The following is a 25,799-nucleotide window of genomic DNA, read 5'->3' on the forward strand; positions in this document are numbered from 1 at the left end:
GTTTAATATAACCTTCTCAAGTCATGATTAATCAAGAAGCCCACGCAATCAGAAGTATACTTCATCCATACATCCATTTTCTGATCCGGTTATTCTCATAAGAATTGTGGGAATTGCGTGCTGGAGACTATACCAGCTGTCTTCTGGTAGTAGTTGGGGACACCCTGAACTTGTGGCCAGCCAATCACACTCACATTTAAGGACATTTCGAGTATTCTATTAACCTACCAAACATGTTTTTGTAATGTGTAAGGGAAATTGAGTACCTGGAGAAAACCCACGGTAGCATTGGGGGAACATGCAAACTTCACACAGGAAGGCCAGACCCGGAAAAAAAACCCTGCACTTTTGGTCTGTGAGGCTCACGCCAGGACCAGCGGGCTACCGGACAGCCCTTATACCAAGTCCCCTTGCTTCTTTTCCTTTAGGCTTTTCCCTTCAGAATCAGAATCAGAATCATCTTTATTGCCAAGTATGTAGAACACACAAGGAATTTGTTTCCGGTAGAACACGCTGCACTAGTATCGTCGTCAAAAAAAACTGCTAAGTGGCACTATACAGTTCCATTTTGGCTACTGTCAGGGGTCGCCACAGTGAACCAGTATCCTCCATCTCACCCGGTTTTGTGCATTTTTCTCTCTCACCACCTACCTTCATGTCCTCTTTCACAACATCCATAAATGTTCTTTTTGGTCTTCATCTTGGACTCCTGCCTGGCTGTTCAAGATTCAGCATCTTTCTCCCAATACATTCAATCTCTCACATCTAAACTTGTCCAAACCATCCCAGTTTACCTCTCTGACTTTCTCTCCAAAGCCTCTAATATGAGTTGTCCCTCTGATATACTCATTCCTGATCCTATCTAACCTGGTCACCCCCGAAAAACATCAACATTATCAACACTATCTCTCCAGTCCAAACATCATGGCTGGTCTCACCACAGTTTTATATACCTTTCCTTTCATCCTAGCGTAAACAGCCCTTATATTAAGTCTAATTTTAATATTGACCTCAACTGTACTTGAGCTTGCCTGACAAATACAAGTCTGAATAGTTTGGCTCACAAAAGTCCTCTGTTGATGCACGTTAGCCAGTTTTTCATCAGCACTGGCTATCAAACTGAGCAAACAAAATAAAATGTGCAAAATTAGTCAAGGTCACGGCTAAACACAGGCCCTGAAAATGATCACAATAGAAACAGAAAAATCTACACAAGCATGAACCTGCCAAGAAAATTGACATTGTTTTCACTGGCAAATACATTAAAACAGAATTTAAGGTACGTTCAAATGCATTTGATGGTACGTTGTAATGTCCTACATTGTGAAGTCTCACGCGTCAGATGACTAATGTGATCACTCCTCTCACTGGATAGGGATGACTGTTTATAATACCACCCCAGGGAATAAACACACACACATACAAAATAACGCAAGGATGAGGTCTAACCCAGAATTGCTCATACACATATTATCCATTCAAAGAATTTCTTTGTCTCATCACCTCAATTAATCACATCACCACTGTCATATTTCCGTTTTATATTTTAGCAACCTCCTCCCTCTCCCTTTCACCACCTGTCTCAGTATGGGCAGAGCATTGTAGGGGGGCAGGGTGTGCAGTACAGTGGGAGCCCCTGCTACGGACCTCAGGTCCCTGGTGGAGCTAATGGAGCGCAGAGGAGAATATTAGTTAAAGGCTTATAAATATTTAAGTGAAGAAATATTCAATAATATAAACGAGTGGGGGTATCCAAGGGTACACTTGGAGACATAGGATGAAAGTTTTGGCATGATAAAGAGGTAAAAGAACAGAGCCCAGACCAGAGGTAAAACAACAGAGCGCATCAACAGATATGTCTTCAGTTTATGGTGTAGCACTCTGGGATAAACCTTCTGAAAGAATGGATAATATTGCAAATTTAGTGAATAAATGTGAGTGTGACACAAATGGTGGCATACATTGTGCATGGCGGCATTTTTGCCAGAGAGAAAGATAATTGTTTTAAAACGGCACATGCAAATTCAATGTATCCAATGCACGATGGCCATTGGATTAATTTTTCACTACGGCAAGTAAGCCAAATAATATGTGAATTTATAGAGACAGCAGCTAATAGCTAAGAGGCTAACGGAAGACCGAAATATATCTTTACCTACTACAGTGAAATGTGACAGCAAAAGAAAAAGTCAAAGAAACTGCAGATGGTTTTAACTCATCATGCCCGTGGATAAAGCGAGGCTCCGTCAGGGCTTTTGAGCTGCTTTGTGCACCCGTTGCAAACATAATTACCCGCTCAAGCGCCTGTCCTTATTTCCCCATCACTTCGGGGAGATCATGATCCTGTGATGCCCCACCCTGGCTTCCTCCTTCCCCATGTGAAACCAGCCCACGACCAACAAGTTCAAATTAAGAATTTATTTTAACCAGCGAGCGGCTTCTGTCGACACATGTCGGCGTGCTTGATCAAAGGTGAGCGTGCGGCTTTATCAGAGTGTAGGGTAAGGGTGGGGTAGGGGGCAAAATAGAGAGGGCTGTCAGGAAGAGTAGGACATTAAGATTGAATAACCTTCACATGCTTGGCAGCACTTCATTACTTAAAGATCCCAAAACTTTGGTACACCCCCACATCATGTAGTGATACTTGATTGGTCGGTCACACTTCCTCGCGCCACGCATTGTTAACCAACGCTTATAATGGAGAATGTAATGCATATATTCAGTTTCAATGTCAGCTTTATTTTGCTTATTTATTTATTAGAAAGTAAAATTTAACTCAAAACCCTTACAGTCACTATTTTTAACAGGAAAATCCATGAAATTATCATATTATCAAATTATGATTATTATACTTATTTGACAACATGCACCACAAATGTGAGACAGTGGAGGCAAGAAAATTTATTTGTAAGGGTTTGTCAAGTCTGAAGTCATTGGCTTTGCTCAAAATGGATGCTTCCAAACAAAATGGTTGACTCCCTGAGACTTTTGATTGTCCGTCAAATCAAGAGAGGCATTGGTGCAACTGGTGTTTCAGGCTAATATTTGAGTCAGTTTCCAAAAGGCTGCAACTGAGTGGGTTTTGTATGAGACCTCGTAAGATAAGAGTGAAAATCAAAGTGGTTGAATGAGAAACACGATTTCAACATTGCCTTTCTTTCTTGTCTGATAGGTCGGCAGAAAGAGCGCAGAGCCCTGCTGTGAGTGTAGTGAAGCATCAAAAAAATAAAATAAAAAACAAATAAATAAATAAAAACAGAGATCCATAACAGAATCGTCATTTGGCAAACCGGAGAAGACTACCGGCAAGTTGTCATGTCACTGCTGAACTCAGGTGAGCCCCACCATAGCGTCGATCCAACGCCACCGGGCCGCTTTTAAGATGTGATTCCAGAAATCAAGGGAACTAAAATAGACATGTGCAGTATACAGGGGCAGAAAGAGTGTCAGACATAATTACACACAGCCAGCAGCAGCATCTTAAGCCTTGCTCACCATGCTACCAAAAAGCCTCATTAAATCTCAGCTTTGTCGTCACGTGCCGCATTATGCCATCATTCTAACTTTTGTGAGCATTTGGCCCAGCATCCTGCCTGTGAAACAGGAAGCAGAGGCCGAGAGACCGCTCACGGGGGTCTTTTTAGAGATGGCTCTGATTAATCATTAAACGTGTTGGGGGGGGGGGGGGTTGCAATGGATATTGTAACCGCATCATCAAAAGTAGAACCAAGGACGATTAAGAACTATGCTTGAGAAGAAGAAAAAGAAGAAGTTGGAAACCTTGCAAAAATGACGGGACTTTTTTTTTTAATGTCAATAAATGTTTCGGGGTTTTTTTCAGAAGTTATAGTGTTTTGGCAAGTTTTTGTTTAGAAACAAATAAAATAATCATGTTATAGTAGGACCTCTACTGATAAAATGTATTGGTTCTGGAAGAAATTTCAAGTCGAGATGCATTTCCCCTGATAATGCCCTATCTGTTCCAAGACCATAAAAATGCAGGTATACGTGTTATCTAAAGCTCAAAAATGCATCAAAATATGCAACAAATACTGTACATGTTACAATTAGATTATTGCACAACAAATGAGTTGTTCTGTAAAATAGACACAGAATGAAGAATTTTTTAAAGTTATGATTGATTTAATTGTTTTACATTTAACTGTGCCCTTGCTGTTTTTGTTCTCTTTAGTTCATGGCAAAGTCAAAGTCAGCTTTATTGTCAAATATGCTAATATGCATGACATACAGCACAGATGAAATTACTGTCCTCTCGGACCCAGCATGCAAGGCACTTATAATGACTTTAACAAACATAATAAACATGAAAACGCTAATTTGCCGGGAGAGGGGTTCCACCTCAGAAGGGTGTTTGCCTTTTGTCACGAACCAGTCCAAGGCCATTTGCTTTTGTTTTATTTTCCTGTTGAGCCGTTTAATAACTTGACAATTTCGTACGATGAGACGCTCATAAGCAGATGTACCGCGGTACTATGAGTATAAGAAATATATTAAAAGTTCAAATGAGCAATAGTCGTTAGGACATGTGTCAGTGATAGTTCTCTTGACCGAAAAAAAGTATTCACAAGTGAAATGAGGAAAAGTGAGAAATAATTGCGAAATTCTCTGCAAGCAGATATCGATCACACAGCGGCCTGTTTCCCACTCATACAGACGCGTGTGTCTGAGGGAGTCTTGCAATCGGGCACAATGACGGGAGGCCTTGACAAGTCAGGGTTACAGTGGACCGAGAGACAATTCATCACATAAAACAGCCCGCTAATATCTGTCAATATAAATTAGCACAGTAGCATACAAATATTCTTCTGTTGACATTTAGGTCATTTTATTGTCAGCTTGAAAGGTCAAATAAGAAACTGCAGGAGAAAAAGAATCAGTGAAACTTGATGCTCAGTTAGACACAAATCTTCAGTTGTGACAACTTTCCCTCCATTTCAAAATGTTCTCTAGAAAAATGCTCAGATGTATTAAGGACAAAAAGGTTTCTGCAATTCCCATGTTTAAAAAATGTCTGGTAAATCAGTGAAATGATCATGAAAGCGGAATCAATCAAAGATAAAACAAACGTACATTAACTCATTCACTGCCATTCACAAATTTATTTGTGAATGGAAAATATGATGTTGAGCGCCATTCCCGGATTAGTTCGGGTTTTGCTTTTTCTTGCTTGGGTGCCGATAAAGGGCTGGCCAGACTTCTGGCAATGTTTTTTTCCCTTCCATAAGGGGGCAGCATTTCCCTTTTTTCCATGTTAGCGCTTTGTTCCAGCTTAGTTGTTGTTAAAGCACTATATAAACCAATATGTATTTACAGTGGGACCTTGGTTTATGCACCCTTTGGCTTACGAAGTTTTCCGTTTACGAACGTTACATTTATGAAAATTTTACCTTGGCATTCAAACTATTTTTCGGGATACACACGGATCTGCCACAGTGAGTGATGTGTCGTTCATAAATGAGCCCGTTCTCCAAACAAGGAATTAGCAGCTGACTTTTTTTTGTCCTCTTTTCCCCGCCCCCAGTCGTCGGTTAAAGCCCCATGATTGTTCAAGAACGAAGCAGTGGGGGATCGGGTTATAGACAGAGAGAAAGTGAGGCCGTTCTCCAAAAAACTAAATGGCGTCTTCGGTTAAAGCCACGTGATTGGTCAAGAACCCAGCAGTCTGGGGGGGGGGGGTGTTAAACATTAAACAGACAGGCAGACAGAGAGAGAAAACACACACACACGAAAAGGGGAAAAGACAAGTAAAATGGTGAGAAAATTGATAGAAAACAGTGAAATTTGGACCCATTTCAACTTTGATAGTTCAAAAGCAGAGTGTAGACTGGAAGGTTAAAGGACAACCGACGTCTCCGGACAAGTTGTGTCCATAATTTGTAAAATGGCTTCAAATTACTTCTACTGAGCGTATTCTACAAAGATTCCACCGCATATAGCTATATTTTACGTTTTAAGACTAGCACTGAATGTTTCGGAAAGTCTTGTTTTTGAGTTGGTGACGAGTCCGTACGTGATGTCACTGGAGGAACGCCCGCCCCTGACCAAAAAAAGGACACATTGTAGCAGTCCTTCCATCACGTCAATGCATTTTGCTGTACTTGTTTGGTCTGAAAACCTCGTGTTGCACGAAAAACAGCCAAAAGAGGGCGACCAAGCTCCATGTAAGGAATTTATCAGCCTGTAGAAACGGGCTGATTAATTCCTCACACGGAGCTTGGTCGCCCTTTTCTGCCTCTTTTTTGGTGATACATTTCCCCCCAATGTTGCCTCAAAGTGGCACGGAATAAATTATTTAATCGATTGCAAACATGTATGCTTTCCTCTTCAGAACTATTTGAATCATATTCATAACTAAATGTGTCACGAGAAAGCATATTCTCCGAATCTGAAGCCATTGTTTTGATTCTCCAGCAATGCAAGACATCTTGGCGTGACGTTACGAACTGGGGGGTGGGACTTTCTAAAAATGCCCAATTCGCAGCTCAATTTTTTGCAGATTTTGGAAACTTTAAGTCATTTTTATTGGTGTTTTGCATTTGAATAAAAATATCATACTGCGTGTTTTGGGTATTTTAGATGCTATAAAACGTTTTTCTGATGTTACGAAAAAAAAGTGATGTCGTTTGTCCTTTAAATATCCCATCAACCAGGCTCCACAATTAACCCGCACAAGTCGTCTGTACACTTGATGCAAAACGCTATCAACCCAGCTAAACAGATCACAATTGATGAACTAGATACAATTATCACAGAGAAAGCACCGAGAAAGGATCAACTCCAGTTATTTATGAAATAACTCTTTTTTTTTCTCATGAAAGAAGAGAGTCAAAGGTTTCTTAAGCTGCATTGAATGTTTATGTCGTCCTAAAACTCAATATTCTGCTGGTCCTGGAATTCGAGTGACAATGACAAAAACCTTGACACTGGAGTGGACACATTTTTGCACGTGTCTGGCAGTGAATGAGTTATGTTCCTAAATATGAAGAAAACAATGTCAAAACGGGCAGTGGAATGAAACCACAACATAACAATAAATAAAATCTCGCGTTTTCAAGCATGAAGTCTGAGGGGGAATCAAATTTTATCAGACGAGAAAAATCTTATGAGAACAACACCATATCATCAGAAATACAGGAAACATAAAAAATATTACAGGAAGAAAATGTTTGTATGATGAACAAAATAATAATTTAAGGTAGAAAATTCACATAAAAAATGTTTCTACATTACGAGGACAAAAAAAGATATTAGAATGCACAGTTGTATTTAGCTCATCCTGTCTACTTGATATCTAATTTATAACAGATTATTTTCTTACAGAGTGTTTTTTTAGGTGTTCAATTACCTGACATGTTTCGCCGTATATTTTCGCCTTCGTCAGAGTGTCACTATACGACGAAAACAAGTCAGGTAATTGAACACCTAAAAAACAGTCGGTAAGAAAATAATTTGTTATAAATTAGATGCAGTAAAGTCTCGTTATATCGATATCGGATATATCGATAGTCCCGGTTATATCGATACTATTTCTATGCAGCACTGAGAAAATTACATGCAAACAGGGTCGGATATATCGATAGTCCCGGTTATATTGATATTTTTTCGGACTCCCTTGAATATCGATATAACGAGACTTTACTGTATTAGAATGCAGTTGTGCAATTACCAGTGTGTAAAAATAATCCCTCGAATCTACTCCTATTTATTTATGCATTAATTTATTTATTTATTTATTTATTTATTTATTTATTTATTTCATAGTTTATTTATTATTAGTTTATTTATTATTTCTTCTGTTGTACTTACTCAATTTTATTTCATCAATTAGTTGCACTTTAAAAATCATTTTCCAAATTAAATCAATACAACAATTAAATAACAGAGTAAATTCAACTCAATTTCTTTGGAGTAAGAGAAATAGTACAGATAAATTAGATTTTACACAGAGTGAAGCCATCAATTTATGAGAATAACTCATTCGTCAGTAAGGTTACTCAATAAAAACCTCAACAACAGGAAATGTATAACCTTGTGGACCCAAAACGCAAAACACACACACGCACACACACACACACACATACATGCACACATCATCCAGAAGAAAATTACTAAATATGAAATGGCGCATTACCGCTTGGAATGGCGGTGTGTCTAGGACTGTGAGGTTGTAGCTCCTCTGTCACATTGTCTTCTACTGCCAAAAATAGAGAGAGAGAAGGGAGTGGGGGGTGGGGGTGGGTCAAGGAAAGATATGGTTAACATTCGAGAAAACAACTTTGAAAATACCCACTTCTTTTTAAATCACATAAAAAGTGGCAGAGAGGGGGAAAACTGCTGGGATATTTGGCCTATTTTCCGCAGCTCAACCTAAGACTTGGAGTCCATGCAAGGCTAAGGGGTGAGTTTTATTGGCAACAACGCAAAGAGCCACCATGGAAGTAGCATCTATTAATAAAGGACACGGCCGGTGAAACGTCGCCTACACAGGGATGAGCGACTTTGCTAAGAAGGTGCCTCAGACGCCAACGACTTGAAGGAATGCTGACTTGCCAAAAAACAAGCAGGAATCTCTGTGAAGCGCCTTTTCCCTCTTTCAGGCACACCACGCAGAATAGTTGATCGGCACTCATTCGAATGATGGTGTCGAATTCACGGCCCAGGGGCCATTTGCCTACCGCAGGATGATATTTTCGAGACCCTCATTTGATGTCAAAGTTGGTTACATCCACTTCCGAGGTGTTATTCTTTTGTTGTAGGCATCGTACTGTGCCCCCACGACAAAAGAAATGGAACTTCAAAATAGTAACCTTATGTGTTATGAAAGGCACACCTGTCTCTGTTTACGAGTTTGTTAGTTTTTCCTCAGGCATGATTTTGTTTTATATCATGAACTTCCACATTCACAGTTTGGAACCCGTGGAATCTCCTATTTGAACTTTATTTTCTTTTTAGCTTGTTATAAATAATTGTAGGCGGCCCGGTGGTCCGTTAGTTAGCGTGTCAACGTCACAGTGCAGAGGTCGTGGCCTTGCTGTGAGGAGTTTGCATGTCCTCACCGGGCCAGCGTGGGTTTTCTCCGGGTACTTCTCCCACATTCCAAAAACATGCATGGCAGGCTGAGTGAACGTTCCATATTGTTCCTACGTGTAAGTGTGAGCACGCACGGTTGTTTGTCACTGTGTGCCCTGTGATTAGCTGGCAACCAATTCAGAGTATCCCCTGCGTACTGCCCAACAACGGCTGCAATAGGCGACGCCTATCCACAACCTTAGTAAGTATTAAGCGCATCGGAAATTGAATGAATGAATGAATAAATAAATACTATTTTAAATGCCCTGCGATTGGCTGGCAACCAATTCAGGGTGTCCCGCCCCTCATGCCCGAAGACGGCTGTGATAGGCCCCCCCTCTACCCTAATGAGGAATAAGCGGTATAGAAAATGGATGGATCGATATTTTTTTAACCTGCGCCTAAATTGGATGGCAACTTTGTCAAATTGTCGCTATCCACAGCAAGCAGCAGATGATAGTGCCGCAAATCATATTTTTCATGGACTACTTTCAAATCATGCACGATTGGGGACAGAGCCTTCAGCTGCTCGGCCCCCAAACTTTAGAACTCACTTCCTCCCAACATTTGTAACATCGATTCTCTTCCCACCGTCAAGTCCCATCTCAAAACCCACCTATTTAAACTTGCATTTTCTGTGTCGCTCTATGTCTTGTTTCTATTTATAATTGTATCTTAATTTATTGTATTCTATTTCTAATTGTATTGTATTTATTATTGTATCTATGCTTGTCTGTGACTGGAAAGTGCCCTTGAGAGCTTTGAAAGGCGCTTGAAATAAAATGTATTATTATTATTATTATTATTATTATTCAAAATTGTTACTTTTGTTTTTTTATTAAAATTGCAAATGTCCTCATTGACAACGATTGCAGATGGCCAGGAGTGCTGCTTTTGCAAGGATGTCATCTTATGACAATACCAAATGTTTAAATAATTGCTTGGATATGATACCTTTCCGTTCAACGACCTTCCATTCTCAGTAAATGCTCATAATCTCCTTCAATAGTTTCCAGGCTGAAACATTTCCAGAACTTGTTCATGGCAGTCCCTCTCTGGGCGCCCCAACATGCATACAGGGAAAATTGGAATACTGACCTACCATTTTCACATGGGTGCAGTTTTTTTGAAAGCCTTGATGCTCTGCATCAATCTGTCCATATTAATAATAATAATAATAATAATAATAATAATAATAATAATAATAATAATAATAATAATACATTTAATTTCAAGCGCCTTTCAAAACACCCAAGGACACTTTACAATAAAAAGAATAAAAACAATAAAAACAAAGCGCACAACAATACAACCGTAAGTAAAATGATAAATAATAAGATAGCAGATTGAACTAGATATTGAAAGCAATTTTAAAAAGATGGGTTTTGAGGTGGGACTTGAAAATAGGGAGGTAGTCAATATTACGGATGTTGGGTGGAAGTGAATTCCAGAGTTTGGGAGCAGAGTGGCTGAAAGCTCTGCATCCCATTGTGGTGAGACGGGCAGAGGGCACATAGTGGTGAAGGGAGGATGAGGATCTGAGGGACCTACAGGGAACGGAGATTTGAAGCAGGTCAGACAGATAGGGAGGGGCAAGGTTATGGATGGCTTTGAATGTAAACAGAAGTATTTTGAATTTGATCCGATGTTTAACAGGGAGCCAGAGGAGCTGCTGGTGGACAGGGGTGATGTTGTGAAAGGAGGGGGTTCTAGTGATGATCTGGGCTGAAGAATTTTGGACTAGTTGGAGTTTATGAAGAAATTTCTGATTGACACCGAAGAGAAGTGAGTTACAATAATCGATGGTGACGAGACTGTGGATAAGGATAGCAGCGGAGTGAGGGGTGAGTGAGGGGCGGTGACGATTGATATTATGGAGGTGGAAAGATGCAGACTGAGTTATGTTATTTATATTGGAGTGAATAGATAGTGAGCTATCGAGGATGACACCCAGGCTCTTGCCCTGAAAGGAGGGGGACACGGTTGACCTGTCAATGGTGAGAGAGAAACTGTTTGTTTTGTGTTGGGTGGATTTGGTACAGACAAGGAGAAGTTCAGTTTTTTTCACCGTTAAGCTTGAGAAAGTTATGGGAAAGCCAGGATTTAATTTCTGAGAGGCAAAGTGAAAGGGATGAAGGTGGAAGAGAAGCGTCGGGTTTGCTGGAGAGGTAGAGTTGGGTGTCATCCGCGAAGCAGTGAAAGTGAATGCCAAACTTGCGGAAAACATTGCCAAGAGGAAGATGGTAGGTAATAAAGAGAAGGGGCCCCAGGACAGACCCTTGGGGCACACCAGAGGACACAGGAGAGGACCATGAGGTGAATGAGTTGATTTGGATACATTGTGAGCGATCAGAGAGATAGGAGTGAAACCAGCGAAGTGGGGTGTGCGTGATGCCTCGGGTGGAAAGTCTGTCGAGCAGAATGGGGTGGGAAATGGTGTTAAAAGCCGTGCTCAGGTCGAGAAGGATGAGGATGGAGAGTGAACCGGCATCAGCTGCCATGAAAAGATCATTCGTGATTTTTATGAGAGCCGCTTCAGTACTGTGGTGGGGGCGGAAACCGGAGTGGAATTGTTAAGGTTATTGTGAGTGCGGTGAGAGTGAAGCTGGGAGGGAACCGTTTTTCAAGGATTTTGGCGATAAATGGACGTAAGTTATTGAAATCGTTTGGATCTGAGCCAGGTTTTTTTCGGGATTGGAGTAACAGCTGCGGTTTTGAGTGGGATAGGAACAATTCCAGTTGATAATGAGGAGTGAATAATGGTTTAAATAAATGGGAGAAGAGAGGGTAGGCAGGACTTGATAAGGATAGTAGGGAGGGGGTCGCTGACAGGAGGAATTCTTGGATTTGGTCATTATGTCTGCAATTATTGAGGGATGGGGGAGTCAAAAGGTGATAGTAGTTGGGAAGGAGTAGAAAGGCTGTGAAAGGGGCGGGGGGACAGAGGAGCCGGGGTGCTGATGGATTTTGTTGATCTGTTCGCGAAAAAACATAAGGAGAGCGGTGCAGGTATCAGAGGAATAAAAGTTTGAGGAGAGAGAGATCGGAGGTTGTATGATTTTGTGATAGAGGTAAAAGAAGACCCGTTTGTTTCCAGGATTAGAGTCAATGAGTCCAGAGTAGTATTGCGATTTTGCGCGTGAGATTGATTCCTTGTAATGGGTGATGTGAGCTGTGTACATGTCCTTCCTGTAAAGTATTTCCAGTTGCCGAGTTTTAGTCTTGATGGAGCGGAGATGGGCGGTGAACCAGGGGGCGGACCGGGTGAATTGGACAGACCGGGACTTTACAGGCGCAAGGGCATTGAGGGTGTTCGTGAGGTCCGCGTTGTACCGGGAAACAAGTTCATCAGGGGAGGAGTTGTAGTCCGAAGTCAGGGTGGCAATCATCTCAGCGAGGGTCGCAGTGTTGATGTCCTTGATGTTGCGATATGTGATGATGCGGGGTGGTTTGGGGAGAGAGAGGGTGATAGAAACATTGAATGAAACCAGGAAATGGTCTGTTATAGGAAGTTCGTTTGCTGTGCAATTCGTTGGGGTAAGGCCAGACATGCAAATGAGGTCCAGGGTATGGCCTTTTATGTGGGTGGGGAAATCCGAGAATTGATGCAGACCAAAGCTGTCAAGTGAGGAGGTGAAGTCTTTGGTGAGGGGAAGAGTGGAATTGTCCATGTGAATGTTGAAGTCTCCGAGAATAATTACATTTGGTGACAGAGTGGAGAGGTGTGTAAGGTCATCAGAGAATTCTTTTCGAAAGTCACAATGTGGTTCCGGGGCACGGTATACAGTGGCTATGATTGTGGGAGAGGGTCTGGAAATTTTACATGCAAGGCATTCAAATGATAGGGTTTCCGGGAGTGAAACTTGTAGGACTTTCCAGTTCTCGCGGTAAACTATCGCGAGACCACCTGAGAGGTCGCGTCGTTGAGCTGGGAGAAGTCTCCTGCCGTTTGGCACGTCTCATTAATACAGAAAAAGTCAAGCTTACGGTCACTTAGGATGTCCTGGATAAGACACCCCTTTCCCGTAAGCGAGCGGACGTTGAGGAGGCCGAAGTTGACACTGGTGGCGTCCCCACTTCGAGGCGCATTAGCCTAGCCAGGCCGGCTAACATATGGTGATCGACAGAGCGGCTGCTCCTTCTGTGCGGCTGGCGGACGGAAAACCACATGGAAGTGATATCCTTGGAGCCATCGAGGTGAAAGCCTCGACGTGATCCGCGGTGGATATACCTCCGGAAAGGGCGCCGAGCGATTTCCGGGAAGTGGATAATCGATTGGGATCGGAACTTGAGCAGCTCCATCGCAAAGTACTGCAGCCGTCCAACAGGTCGATGGAGAAGCGACATGATATCCACCAGCAATATCCAGAGAGAGGCAGCAGCCAGGTTAACCCTCAACAGCGGCAACAGGTGGGTGGAGATGATAACGCGGCTTTGTCTGTGATCCGGATAAGCGACCGGAATCATGAGATGAATCGATAGTCAACGTTCATCTGGTGATTGTCTGGCATTTCCAGTGGTTCGGGAACCGTAAAAAGCTAAAAAGAGGTGAAAAAGAGGCTAAAAAGAGGCTAAAAACAGTCACGGGCAAGCAGCGGCAGCCAAAGCGTGGCAGCCAAAGCGCGCCAGCGTACGCTCGACCCGGAAGATTATTAATCTCATATTCATACAATAAATACAGTATGTGGAAATCATCAAAAGAGGGTCTTCATAAAATCCAGTCATGAAATAAATTGGACAAATTTAGCAATCATGTCAAACATATTTGTAGGGTTAAATCCAAGAGGGAAAAGAATGAATTTACCGCATTATAAAAATCACATCAGATAGAAGTAGACTATAAAATATTACACAATGCTAAATCAAATGGCAGGATCCAGTCAATAAAGCTCAGAAAAATGTTTATTTTGACTTCAAATTGTTACTGCTTGGATATGAGTGTATTGGCAAGGTTCTTCATAAATGTGCATTAGATTTCATGAGACAGGATTATAAAAATGCAAATTAGCGCAACATGCTCAGGGTGAGACGATGTCTCACTCTGGCCTCCCACCTGAAAATTTTCTAGCCATGCCACCGCCTGGAGAACAGCAACTCGCACTGCTCTTTGGACGATAGCGACGACTCAGAGAAACAAACAGCTTGCGATTAGTCAAAAAGCATCCAGGTAAGCTTTCACGTCAGAGGCTGCGTGAGTTTTCCAAGTGCCGTGTCAAGTATGGGAAGTAAAATGTATTTGAACAGTGGGAAGAGAACAAAAGCATCTCCCACCTGTTCCGTGTAAAATGAAGGACTCGCTGAGAACTTCTTAACGCCTCTGCATTCCACCCGTGAAGTTGAATTGCATTCTCCATTATGTGTTTTTCCAGCCTTTCATTTTCGACAGCATGGAAGGAGTTAGGGGGAGGGTATGACAGGACCTCCTGGCAGGGGAGCGCGCGATTGACTGCCGAGGCAGGAAGTGCAGCACTTTTAAAAGCACGCAAAATGTCCTCTACTTTGCATAATTAAGACGAGAGCCTATGGCGACAGAAGCCTTTCGCCTTAGGGGAGCGCGAGTCAAATACAAGTGGAAAACAGAGAAGGAAAGTTTGGTTACAACAAAGGAGAATTATAGTTACTCGGAATAGAAAACAATAAGTGTACAGTAAAAGAAGAGGAAAACGGCATCATGTTCAAAACAGGTAGGCGTAATGTTATCAGAAAAATTACAGAAAAAAAGTGAAATGAAGTTGAAATATGAAGGGAAAAGAGTTGCAGCATGGTAAAAAAACTAAGTATATTTTAGGGTGAATTAGTGAAATTATGAAGCGGAAGCTTGTGATACTAAAGTGCAAATATTATTTAAAAAAACAAGGTGTTTAAACAAAGTTACCATATTTTCTAGTGTATAAGGTGCACAATAGTACAATGAATGGAGTGTTTTCAAACTTTTCCCATTTTCCATAGGACTATAAGGGGCACCTAAATGAATGAAAAACGTTTTCCAAATATAAAGCATAGGGTCATCTTTTGAAGAAAATTAAGGCTTTTGGGTGCACCTTATACACTGGAAACGATGGTACTTTTTTTTGTAAACAACAATCATCTTATTCATTGTTTACCATAATCCAGGGGTGTCCAAAATTGGTCCTCAAGTCACTGTCCTCCCTTTTTTCCAGCTCTCACAGGAACAAAACACCTAATTAGAATCAACAGGACTGTTTTTGATGCTACTTCAGAGCTGGCTGATGAGCTGATCATCTGAATCAGGTGTGTTGTAGCCGGGTCAGATGAAAAATAGGTGGGACAGTGGACCTACAGCCCTGAAGCTGGACATGGCTGCCATAATCGGTCAAGCCCAAGTTATAATTTTGCAAGGTCAAATTCAATATTTTTTGGAAAAGAATGTCACATTACTATGACGAAATTCTTTTTTTCTCAAGAATTTCCCGCTTTTCCAGAACTTTTGTTTCCCCAAAATACACTTTTCTTTGTTGACCTTTGAAAAGGATTGCCAATGATCGCTCCTCTGATTGCAAATCACGGTCCCGGCAATTAATTAGCTGCGTCATTTAATGCAAGGACGCACGGTCAGACACCGTGGAGGGACATCCCTCGGCGCCATCGTTGAAGACGGAGTCAGCCAAAGCACTCCTGCTGGAGCAGGCCTCGGTGACTGACGCCCGAGAGTTTAATGAGTTTCTCCGATGCTGTCGAGCTACTCGTGTCTCAGATCATTTAAATAGGACCAGTGATGTGTGCGTCTCTGTGTGGGGGGGTTGGGGGTGTCTCCTAATAAATCCCCCGTGGTTCCATCAGAGATGGGTGGCAGGGTTCCTCTTTCTGTTGTGATTATCATCCCTGCTGATGAGATGAGGGATTTTAGGCAGAACATGTTCTTTTATGACACCATAAGAAGCCTTGGCGGTCGAGAGACGATTTATCACCCGCTGTAAGCGTTTGAAAAGTTTTATCATTGGGATAAGTGGGAAGAGTTCAAATTTATGTCTTATCACGGCAATATTTGGAGGGGTAAATGCGATACATGGCTCGCGTTTCTCCTGTCCGATGCTCATTTGCACATTATAAGGGGTGGGAATCACACTAAAAGTTCCTTTCCTCCTTAACTATAATAAATACAATACTTGGCCTTGTAATATATCAACATAATGACCAACATTAATATATACATTAGCCTTGTAGGCCAAAATGTTCAGCAAAACATTGGGCAGAGGTTTTATTTAATGTTTTAAGTAACCGCAACAATAGGGAGTGGGGGCAAGTAGGATACATCACCAAGAAAGAATGGATAAAAATAAAGGGGAAGTCATGTGACATTAGCAAACCACAAACGGTAATTTACTGAATGAAGTTGATCACTGGCTAAGCATTACGTGAGGTAGTTTGATTGTGTGTTTTTCTTCTCTATATTGACATTTCATCCAGTTGGACTAATCATACTGATCATAGAAGGTTTATTGGCATTTTAAGTTTTTGTCCCACCACAGAAAAAATATGTAAATACTATTAACCCTGACCCGCCCGCTTAATCTGCTAATTTAATCGCCCTATGTATCCATCCATCCCTTATTCAAATCCGCTTATCTGCACAAGGGTTGCACGAGGTTCGGAAGCCTATCACAGCCATTTTCAGAAACGAGACGGGGGACACCCAGAATATGTTGAATATGTTTCCGGCCAATCCCAGGCCATAAAAACACAAACAAGCATTTACTTTCACACTAACACTTTGGGGCAATTTTGAGTGTTCAATCAGCCTGCCAGGCATGTTTTTGGAATGGTTTATTCGGAGAAAATACATTTAGGTCCAGGGTGAACATGCAAACTTCACACACAGAGAGACTGGAGCTGGAATTGAACTTTTGTGAGGTTGACCTGCTTACCACTGTACCACCGGGCTACCTTGAGCTATGTAAGCTATGTAAGATTTTTTTTTTCTTGAATCAGACAACATTTTCAGATGTTTCTCTCTGTCGTAAAGATAAACATAAAAACGAAAGGCCTTGTATGACATTGTATGACGTGTAGCGGAAGACCAAAGTAGAAGTGCCACAAAAAGCCAGTGAGTTTTCACATTTGGGCTGACTTTCAGTTCTTGGAAGCTTCTGGAAGATGACCCTGTGCTAATGCTCTGTGCTGCATTAAAATATAAACTCATATAAACTTATGGAAAGATACTTTTCAAAATATGGCTCGACGGCCATTGTTTATTTGTCGCAGTCAAGAAATTTGAAATTGTTGCGCAACACCAACAAACACAGTAAGCCTTTCTTTCTTAGCAAGTTTTTCAAATAAAACTCAAGGACAACCAACTTGAAGCCATTTCTTCGTAATGACCAGTTTACTTGAAGAGTCGTAAAACAGACAACACTGAAATATTACATTTAAACATCAAAAGGCCCAACCATAGTACCCTGTTTTCCGGTGTATAAAGCGCACCAGAGTATAAGACACACCCCCAATGAATGATGTATTTTCAAACCTTTTCCATGTATACGGTGCACCGGACTATAAGGCGCACCTTCAATAAATTAAAACAAATTTTACAAATATAATATATAACTATATAAAGGTGTTCCAAATATAAGGTACGCCACATTATAAGGCGCTACAGTAGAGGCTGGAGTTAAGCACAACTTCTTGTACGGGGGGAAATGGAGTCGGTGGCAGCTGAAAGTCGTTGCGAGACCTGTTGTGGCTCAATAGTACTTAACATATAAGGTGCACCTGCGTATAAGGTGCAGGGTCATCTTTTGAAGAAAATCAAGGGTTTTGGGTGTGCCTTATACACCGGAAAATATGCTATAATGCCATAATGTATGACACGAGTGACAGTCTAATGCAGACGTCGGCAACCCGCGGCTCCGGAGCCGCATGTGGCTCTTTCACCCCCCTGTGCTTGTGCTCCTCATGTGTTTTTTTTTCATGTATCGCCTGCAATGATCAACTAGCCTAACCTAACAACAAAGCGTTTTAAGCTAACAACTAAATAACACCGGCATTTCTTTTTACAGTAGAACGGACACAAACTTCTCCATAAAAATCAACTAACGTACAATTGTGATATTATCGACATACACTACAATGAAGACAACAATCCCATGTATTCTTGAGCAGTACCGCATTAGTTATGGACATTGTGCACTTCACAGAAAAATGGCTTCAAAATCTGCACTGTAGCTTGGCCCCAAACGGAAAATGCCCATAAAGCAAGCATACCCTTTCTCTCCACTCGCAGAAAGTAACGTGAAGTGTCCCACCGAGCGAGTGAATAAAGGGGCCCCGTCAGGTAACGGGCCGTCATTGAAGACAGCGAATGCAAACAAGAGTGGGCAGCTTTAATGAACACGTTTCGAAAATCTTATCACATAACGACACGGAGCGGACGTGTCATGCAGTCTAGTGGCGACAGAATCACCGCTATCAGTTAATTAATGTTTGACAACATTCAGTGTAGCAGTAAGGTTGGTAAGGAAAGAGAGGGGGAAAAATAAAAAGCTTTTGTTGATACAACAACAAACTCATGAGGGACTGTTGTCCTTTGATTATCAAAGTGCAAAACAGGGGGACAAAAAGAAAACAACAAAAACAACGTCTAATCCCAAAACAAGTGTTGCAGCATTAAAGGCCACTAATTAACACAGCGCGCGCACGCACACACTCACACACACACACACACACACACACACACACACACACACACACACACACACACACACACACACACACACACACACACACACACACACACACACACACACACACACACACACATATATATATACACACACACACACACACAAACACGCATAGGACTGAATGGAAAATAACTCATTTTACTGTGAGTGACAATGCCCCCCAGAAGGGATGCTTCCATTTTTGGGGATGAGTTAATTGTGAGCAGACAAACTGACAAATGTACAGCAAGCCACAAACGGTTCAAAAAAGTAGACAATGAAAAATTCACAGCAGTCACATAAAATCCGACTGTGTAACACTCACGGATGGATCAGTCACACATCTGTATTATTTTGTTTACTTTTTATTTTTTTGAGGGGGGCAGGCTGCTCATTTGGATCACTTCCATAAATGTGGGAGGCAAGAGTTTCCTGGCTTGCTATACAACCACACATCTGAAAATGCTGACCAGTGGTCAAGAAAATTAAATTCCTATGCGCATTTCTACACAAGTCCACCTTATTCTGTGAAAATATAAAAGCGATCAACACAATATTTTGCATTTTAATGACATTAAATGTGAACTTCTGTGAGAAAAGCCCTTAACATTATTTTTTTTTGGCTGATCGTGTATATATTCTTATAGTTTGATGGTGACAAGAGCACCAATGTGGATATAAATTATGGAGGTGACTGGTCAGAATTTTCAGACATGTTACAATGCTTAAGGTTGTGAAATGCTATACGCAGGCAGAGATTTGCCCTCACGCAACTAACACGTTAACACTATTGCCATTGTCAGAGCAAGAATTTACAATCGGCCGCTGATGCAACCAAATTTAGCGGTACAAAATTAAAGGCCGCTAGGAAGACCCTCCAGCCGAATGTGGATGTTTCGTGCGCCTCATTTGCTGATGAGCGGTGGAGAGCAAACACCCTGAAATTAGAACATGGGGCGGGGGGAGTAAATCAAGCTCACGCTTATAAACTAACATTTAATATGTAATGACCAATGAACATCTGAGCTCACGAAACCCCTCTCGCGTGTTCAAATCTGGGGGATTTATCAAAGAAAGCAAAGCTGGCAGGAGAAAATTACTGCATGCTAACTGTTTATTTCCTCATCCCCAAGTGAGCCGTGGCAAATGTAATCCTTGTGATGTTTTCACAGGTCGGAGTGGGCATGAGCAGATGTGTCAACATTGATTTGGGTTTGGGGAAATTAGTGACAAAGGTACAATGAATTTGAATGGGCAAATTGTATCACATTCCGACACTGAGCGGCGTGGCTCTATAGCTAACTGGAAAGGGGCATTTTGAGAATAGTTCTTGCTTAACTTATCTAACAAAATGAAGTGATCAAATGAATGCAGGCTGTAAAATCCCTTTCATCAACAATGTCATAGTTTGTCCTTTCTTTTCTAATTTTGCTGCTTTAAATTGGGAATTTCTCCATTGTAAGACAGATAAAAGTTATCTTACATACATGTAAAGCCATACTCACTTGTACAAGTCATATCAATTAGAAATGAATGGCCACATTGGAGCGTTTTGTGCGCACGTTATAGTTACATTGCTTTGACAATAATATTAAAGAATAGAGTGAGACCCGTTTTCAAGTTGAAGAACCTGCCTGTTCTTCCAAAGGTCTCTGTACGCCTCTGCTTTTATGTGTGTGTGCGCGTGTCTGTGTCTTCCTGGATACGCGTGACTCATCCGCTTGGTTACAAGCAGCCCGGACGATCCGGTGGCGAGCACAATGGCGCTGTAATCTGCCCTGACTGACCGCGAAGGAGACGTTCGCCACGGGGACTACAACTCAATTTAGCTGGGGGTCCACAGGTCAACTCTCTTCAATTAGGCCCGGGAGGAGGTGGGTAGAGGACACACACACACATGACTAACTTTCTTAATGAGCATTATTTGAACTGATGATTAGTGTCATAAATAATTTGCAATGGAGCAGCATGTTAATCACGTTGCATAATGTCTGTAATCCTTCATTTAGATATAGAAGGGAGGATTTATTAACCGGCATGGAGCATTTATTGCAAATGTAGTAGTTTGGAAGTCAAGGCAGACAAAACGGATACAAATAAGCCCGGGGAACATCTCATTTGGTTTTGCAAAAAATAAATAAATAGGAAAGCGGTGGGGATCAATCACTGTCTGCCGATCAGACGATCCATGACAACAAGACAGACACACGGCGCAAAATAAGAGGAGATATCGGCCAGCTCCCGCGACGCTCCCGTCCGGCATGCCTCAGCCGCGTGTCAAGCGCACTGACAGCCGTGCTAATGGGATTTTTTTTCTTCTTTTTCTTTAACACTAACAGATTCAGCATAATTTCTTTAATGATAATACTAACCATATTTTGGTGTCACATTAGAAATGTGTTAATGGGTGTTATGCCCCGGTCCATTAACGGCGAAACAGCTCGGAAGATGGCACAATGTGATGCAACTGTGATGGAAATAGATGGCAACTTTGTCTTGAAATTTAAATGGCTTTCAAACAGGGTCAGCATTGTGAAACGGGGGTGTGGAATCAGCTGTGTTAAAAAGGAAATCACATCACTGTTCAGTGTTTGATTGTGCCCATGGATTTTTATGCTTATGAATAAAATGCTTCAACTCTCTTCATGTCTGACTTTTTATATAGAGCACTTTGAATGGAGCTTTTTATTTTTATAGTGCGTTATGAATAAAGTTGTGTTCAGTTCATCAAAAACCAGATCTCCCATTGTTGTTTTTTTCTTCACATTATAAGAATGATAATGCATGGAGGGGGCTGATACTAAAAAATGTTTCCTTAAATGCTTGAAAAACAATGACATGATGAAAGGGAATATAGTGATGCATTTCTCAGACTGTGACTTGACATATTAAAAACTGAAATGGTCCCAAATAGGAAAAGTGTCCCCTATCTTCTGATCGAAGAGATGCATGGTGTGAATTGCAACAATTCGTCACGTTCCTGAGAAGAAAAAAACACACGGCCATTTTTTGTCATTTTAAAATGTTTTCAAGAATGGACTGTAAGAAATGTCGACACTGTTTCACATTAAAAAAGGACGTATGTGTCTTTTGCAGGACAGTGGCTAATTGGATTTATGATTTCAAGGTTATTACATTGGTAAAATAGAAACCAGTTTTAGGGAAAAAACACCATAGGTGCTACTGAAAATCATCCATCAATATTTTTCAGTTGTTCATTTGCATTCAGTTGTTCATTTTTTGTGTTATGTGATAAACATCTAAATGAGTGTTATGCCGTGGTCCATTGCATTCAACTGAATGCATCAGTGACAATTCAGATACTAAACTAAATATTTCCTTATATGCTTGAATAAACGTACTATGATACCTTACGAACTTAATTGGTTCCCAGACAGAGTGTGTAAGGCAAAAGTGTGTATCCCAAATATTAATTTCCATAGGAAACCATTAAACTGAGAATAATTTTCTACTTTCTAATTTTCTAAGCCTTAAAACTACACAAAATATACCTTATTTTATGTATAATAAATGTGCTAAGGTATTATAATTAAAGAAATGAACAGCACTGTATAATAAAGTGGTTTTATTTACCTTTGTGATGGTCGTTGGTGGCTTGATGGAATGGAGTGGGCGGTTTTATCCGCAATCAACAGTTGATGAGGAACGTAACCTTCTTCTTTCACCATCTCTAGGAATGATCCCTTTTAGGTGCTTTCTCTGTGATAATTTTATCTTGTTCCTCATCAATTGTGTTCTGTTTAACTGGGTTGATAGCTTTTTGTATCAAGTGTACAGATGGCTTGTGCGGTTTGTTTGTGGAGCCTGATTGATATTTTAATCTTGCAGTCTACACTCTGCCGTTGAACTATCAATGTTGGAACTCTCTCACTGTCGTCTTGCCTGTCTCTTTAATGTTTAACCCCCCCACTGCTGCATGCTTGACCAATCACGTGACTTTAACCAAAGACTGGGGGCGGGGAATAGAGGACAAAAACATTCGGCTGCCATTTTGCTGTTAGAATCTCCGTGTACGAAAAAAAATTGTATGCCAAGGTAAAGTTCGTATGCCAAGGTAAAATGTTCATAAATTTAACGTTCGTAAACCAAAAAATTCGTAAGCCAAGGTGTTTGTAAACCGAGGTATCACTGTATTGCGGATTCAACACTATTTTATTTCATTTTGTTGTCGTGTCAGCATTGTAAAAAGGGGAGTGAGTTGCAAAGCATCAATGTGGAGTAATAGGTGAGCATTTTTAAAAGTTGCTCCTCAAGCCAATGATGATATGACACAAAGTAAAAAAAAAACATGTAGATGCAATTTTCCTCATGATTGACCTTTAAACTTATTACATCAATGCTCACTGAAAAGCATCAATCACCCAGGTGCTTTTTGTCAGGTATTTGGGAGGGATTAAAACAAATAAAAACTGAGTTTGTGGTCCATGCTGCAATCGGACGTTGATGACGCATGAATAAACTTGCACTCAAACCTAGTTTGCTAGCACTAGCATCAAACGTATCCTCGTCTGCCATTCATTTCATTTGCCACATTTCATTGGCGGTCATCTTTGAATTCGAACGGCATACACAAAATTTTGGAGAAACTGACATGAGTCCATAAGAAATTCCTGAAAATCGTAAACCCATAAATGGAAACCCAAACAACTTCACCTACACCGTAAATATTTCCCATGTAGAGACTAATTGCAGCCCCTCCGCAACATGAAATATTTAATGCCGACATGACACAGCACCTATTCCAGGACAAGCGTTGCACTCGGTAAAGCAAATGGCACGGAAAATATATTTATATATTCACATGGCCGATGTGGAAACTCAGAGCCTCAGCCAATAAACACGTCAGTGCCGAAGGCCTTGAGAGTGCGGTCTGTGCGCTGGCTGCCGTTCTTTATTCAGGAAGTGTGCTGTCGGGAGAGGCGACGTGGCAGTTGTCGCATGCAGGATTTCGACCTTTCCATGTCAGGACAGCATGGAGTCACACAGATTTGAGTAGTAACAAAGCATTTTTTGCATGAAAGCCGATGACGTACGTTGTCGCCTTGCTCCATTTTTAGTCCCTCAAGCAATAACACCGCTTGGTCTGTCTCGCGTCCTTAATTGAAACGGGAGCTGCAATGTTGAATCCCCCCATCCTCACCCCCCCGCCTCCTCAATCCACCCCAACCCCACCCCCCTCGACCGGATCAAAAACAGACTTGGACTCCCTAAAGCATCCAACACAGAGGAGATGTCGAAATGAAATAAGACAAGACAACACTCACAACATCAGCTTGTCATTAAACCAAATCGCTGTACGTCCCCGAAAGCTAGACGGACTCATCAACCTTTTTGAAAGTGAGAGGGACTTCGAGGGTACTGGTTAATCCAAAGGGCTACCAGTTTCCTATGCACTTCTGAAATAACTTATTTCCTCATATTGTCTTTTGGTAATATATTGCTACTGAACATGAATTATATCCGAGGTTGAACACGATGACAATTTTGGAGCCAATCATTGAGTAAAATAATAATAATAATAATAATAATAATAATAATAATAATAATAATAATAATAATAATAATAATAATAATAATAATAATAAATAGTACGATCACCGTGCATCGATTTGAAAAGGAAATTATTGTCAATCTATTCAAAAACTGATTAATTGACCGCCTAGTAAACAGCCAATATATTCAAGGTATATTGGGATTGACCCAGCCCACAAATAGCCAAAAAGTGACACACATTGAAATACAGTGGGGTAAAATAAGAACTCAACCCTAAGAAAAAAAATCTCAACACATAAAAAACACGTATAGGAACAATAAAAAGCACCTACACTCCCCCCCTACTTAAACCTATTATTTTAAGATGACATCATTGAACAATTTTAAAATCACTGATGCAAAATACTTATCGATAAAATCCAAAAACTCAGTTCTGTTTAAGGTCGATAATATTTGTGATAGATCCAAATCGTCCTATCAATTTGTTTATGAGAATACACTGATCATGCTCGTGATCCTCACCGTGACTGCATCAGGCCTAGAAAATAACAATGTCCCATTGTAACATCACTTTTTTTTCCAACAGGCCAGTGGGCTACTTATGTAGTTCTTGGGGGCACCACAATGGCGACTTACCCCCCAGGTCCTACTGAAGAATGGCAAATAGTTTTTTTCGACATCGAACTGAAGGCAAAAACAAATAAAGAAATGTAAAAGTTGCGCGCAAAATTTTCAAGAAAATCTTTTGAAAATTAAAAAAAAATCATAATACGTACTATGATTCCTCTGTGAACAAAAGCAATGTCGAAGGAATGATAAGGAAAGTTATTGTGGACATCTGTATAAGTGTAGCCCATATTTCCAGAGGAGCCACACGGACAAAGAGCAGTAAATAAGATCTGGCTTTCTCCATTTTTAAACATAAAAATACAAAAATAACATTAAAAAAAAGAGAAAATAATAAAATTATCGATGACTGCCTTTTTTTCGGCAGCAGTCAGAATAAAGACGTGAAAGTTGAGCCAATGTGGATTTCGATTGGTGACGATAACAAAACAAACTGACCTCATTTGCTTACTGATTTGCTCATTCTGTTGGTCTCTACCACCCTCTCTCTGATGCACACCAGTCTGAACAGATGTTGTGCGCCGCACACTTGTAGCATGTAACAGCCGACTTTGCACACAAGTGACAAAGACAGAAAAAAATAACAAATGGCTCCAATGTGAAGGGAAAAATAGGACATCTTAGAATCCACGACAACTCTGAGGCATTGATTGCGAATTGCGGCTTTACTATGCATACACTGCAGAACATGCCTTTGTGGTGAGGGAGAAATGAAGAGGTTGAATAGGCGGGGAAGGGTTTGATATATGGTTACAAATGTGTGGACCAGTTTTATTTGCTGTGCAAAATACAGTGGCTGCCAGGTTAATGAACAAGAACTGACCTTTACCAAAATATGTGCACCTGACCACATCAACAAAACAAATATTCTAAAACACCTAACGTTCA

General features: G+C 40.9%; 1 protein-coding gene across 7 annotated transcripts in view; it reads right to left on the minus strand.

Annotated features, from left to right (window-relative positions):
* Nucleotides 1-25,799, minus strand: part of LOC148891807 (zinc finger protein 521-like) — a 177,098-nt gene that overhangs the window by 150,126 nt on the left and 1,173 nt on the right. For 5 of the 7 annotated variants that reach the window (XM_089008424.1, XM_089008423.1, XM_089008420.1 and 2 more), the window contains one exon: nt 8,153-8,215. In XM_089008424.1, coding sequence (XP_088864550.1) covers nt 8,153-8,215 — 63 coding nt within the window. The remainder of the gene's footprint in view (nt 1-8,152; nt 8,216-25,799) is intronic. The other 2 variants (XM_089008422.1, XM_089008421.1) reach the window with 1 other exon arrangement.

Source organism: Hippocampus bargibanti, linkage group LG11 (genome assembly GCF_051943395.1).
Source record: "Hippocampus bargibanti isolate YZ-2025 linkage group LG11, ASM5194339v1, whole genome shotgun sequence".
Taxonomy (NCBI): domain Eukaryota; kingdom Metazoa; phylum Chordata; class Actinopteri; order Syngnathiformes; family Syngnathidae; genus Hippocampus; species Hippocampus bargibanti.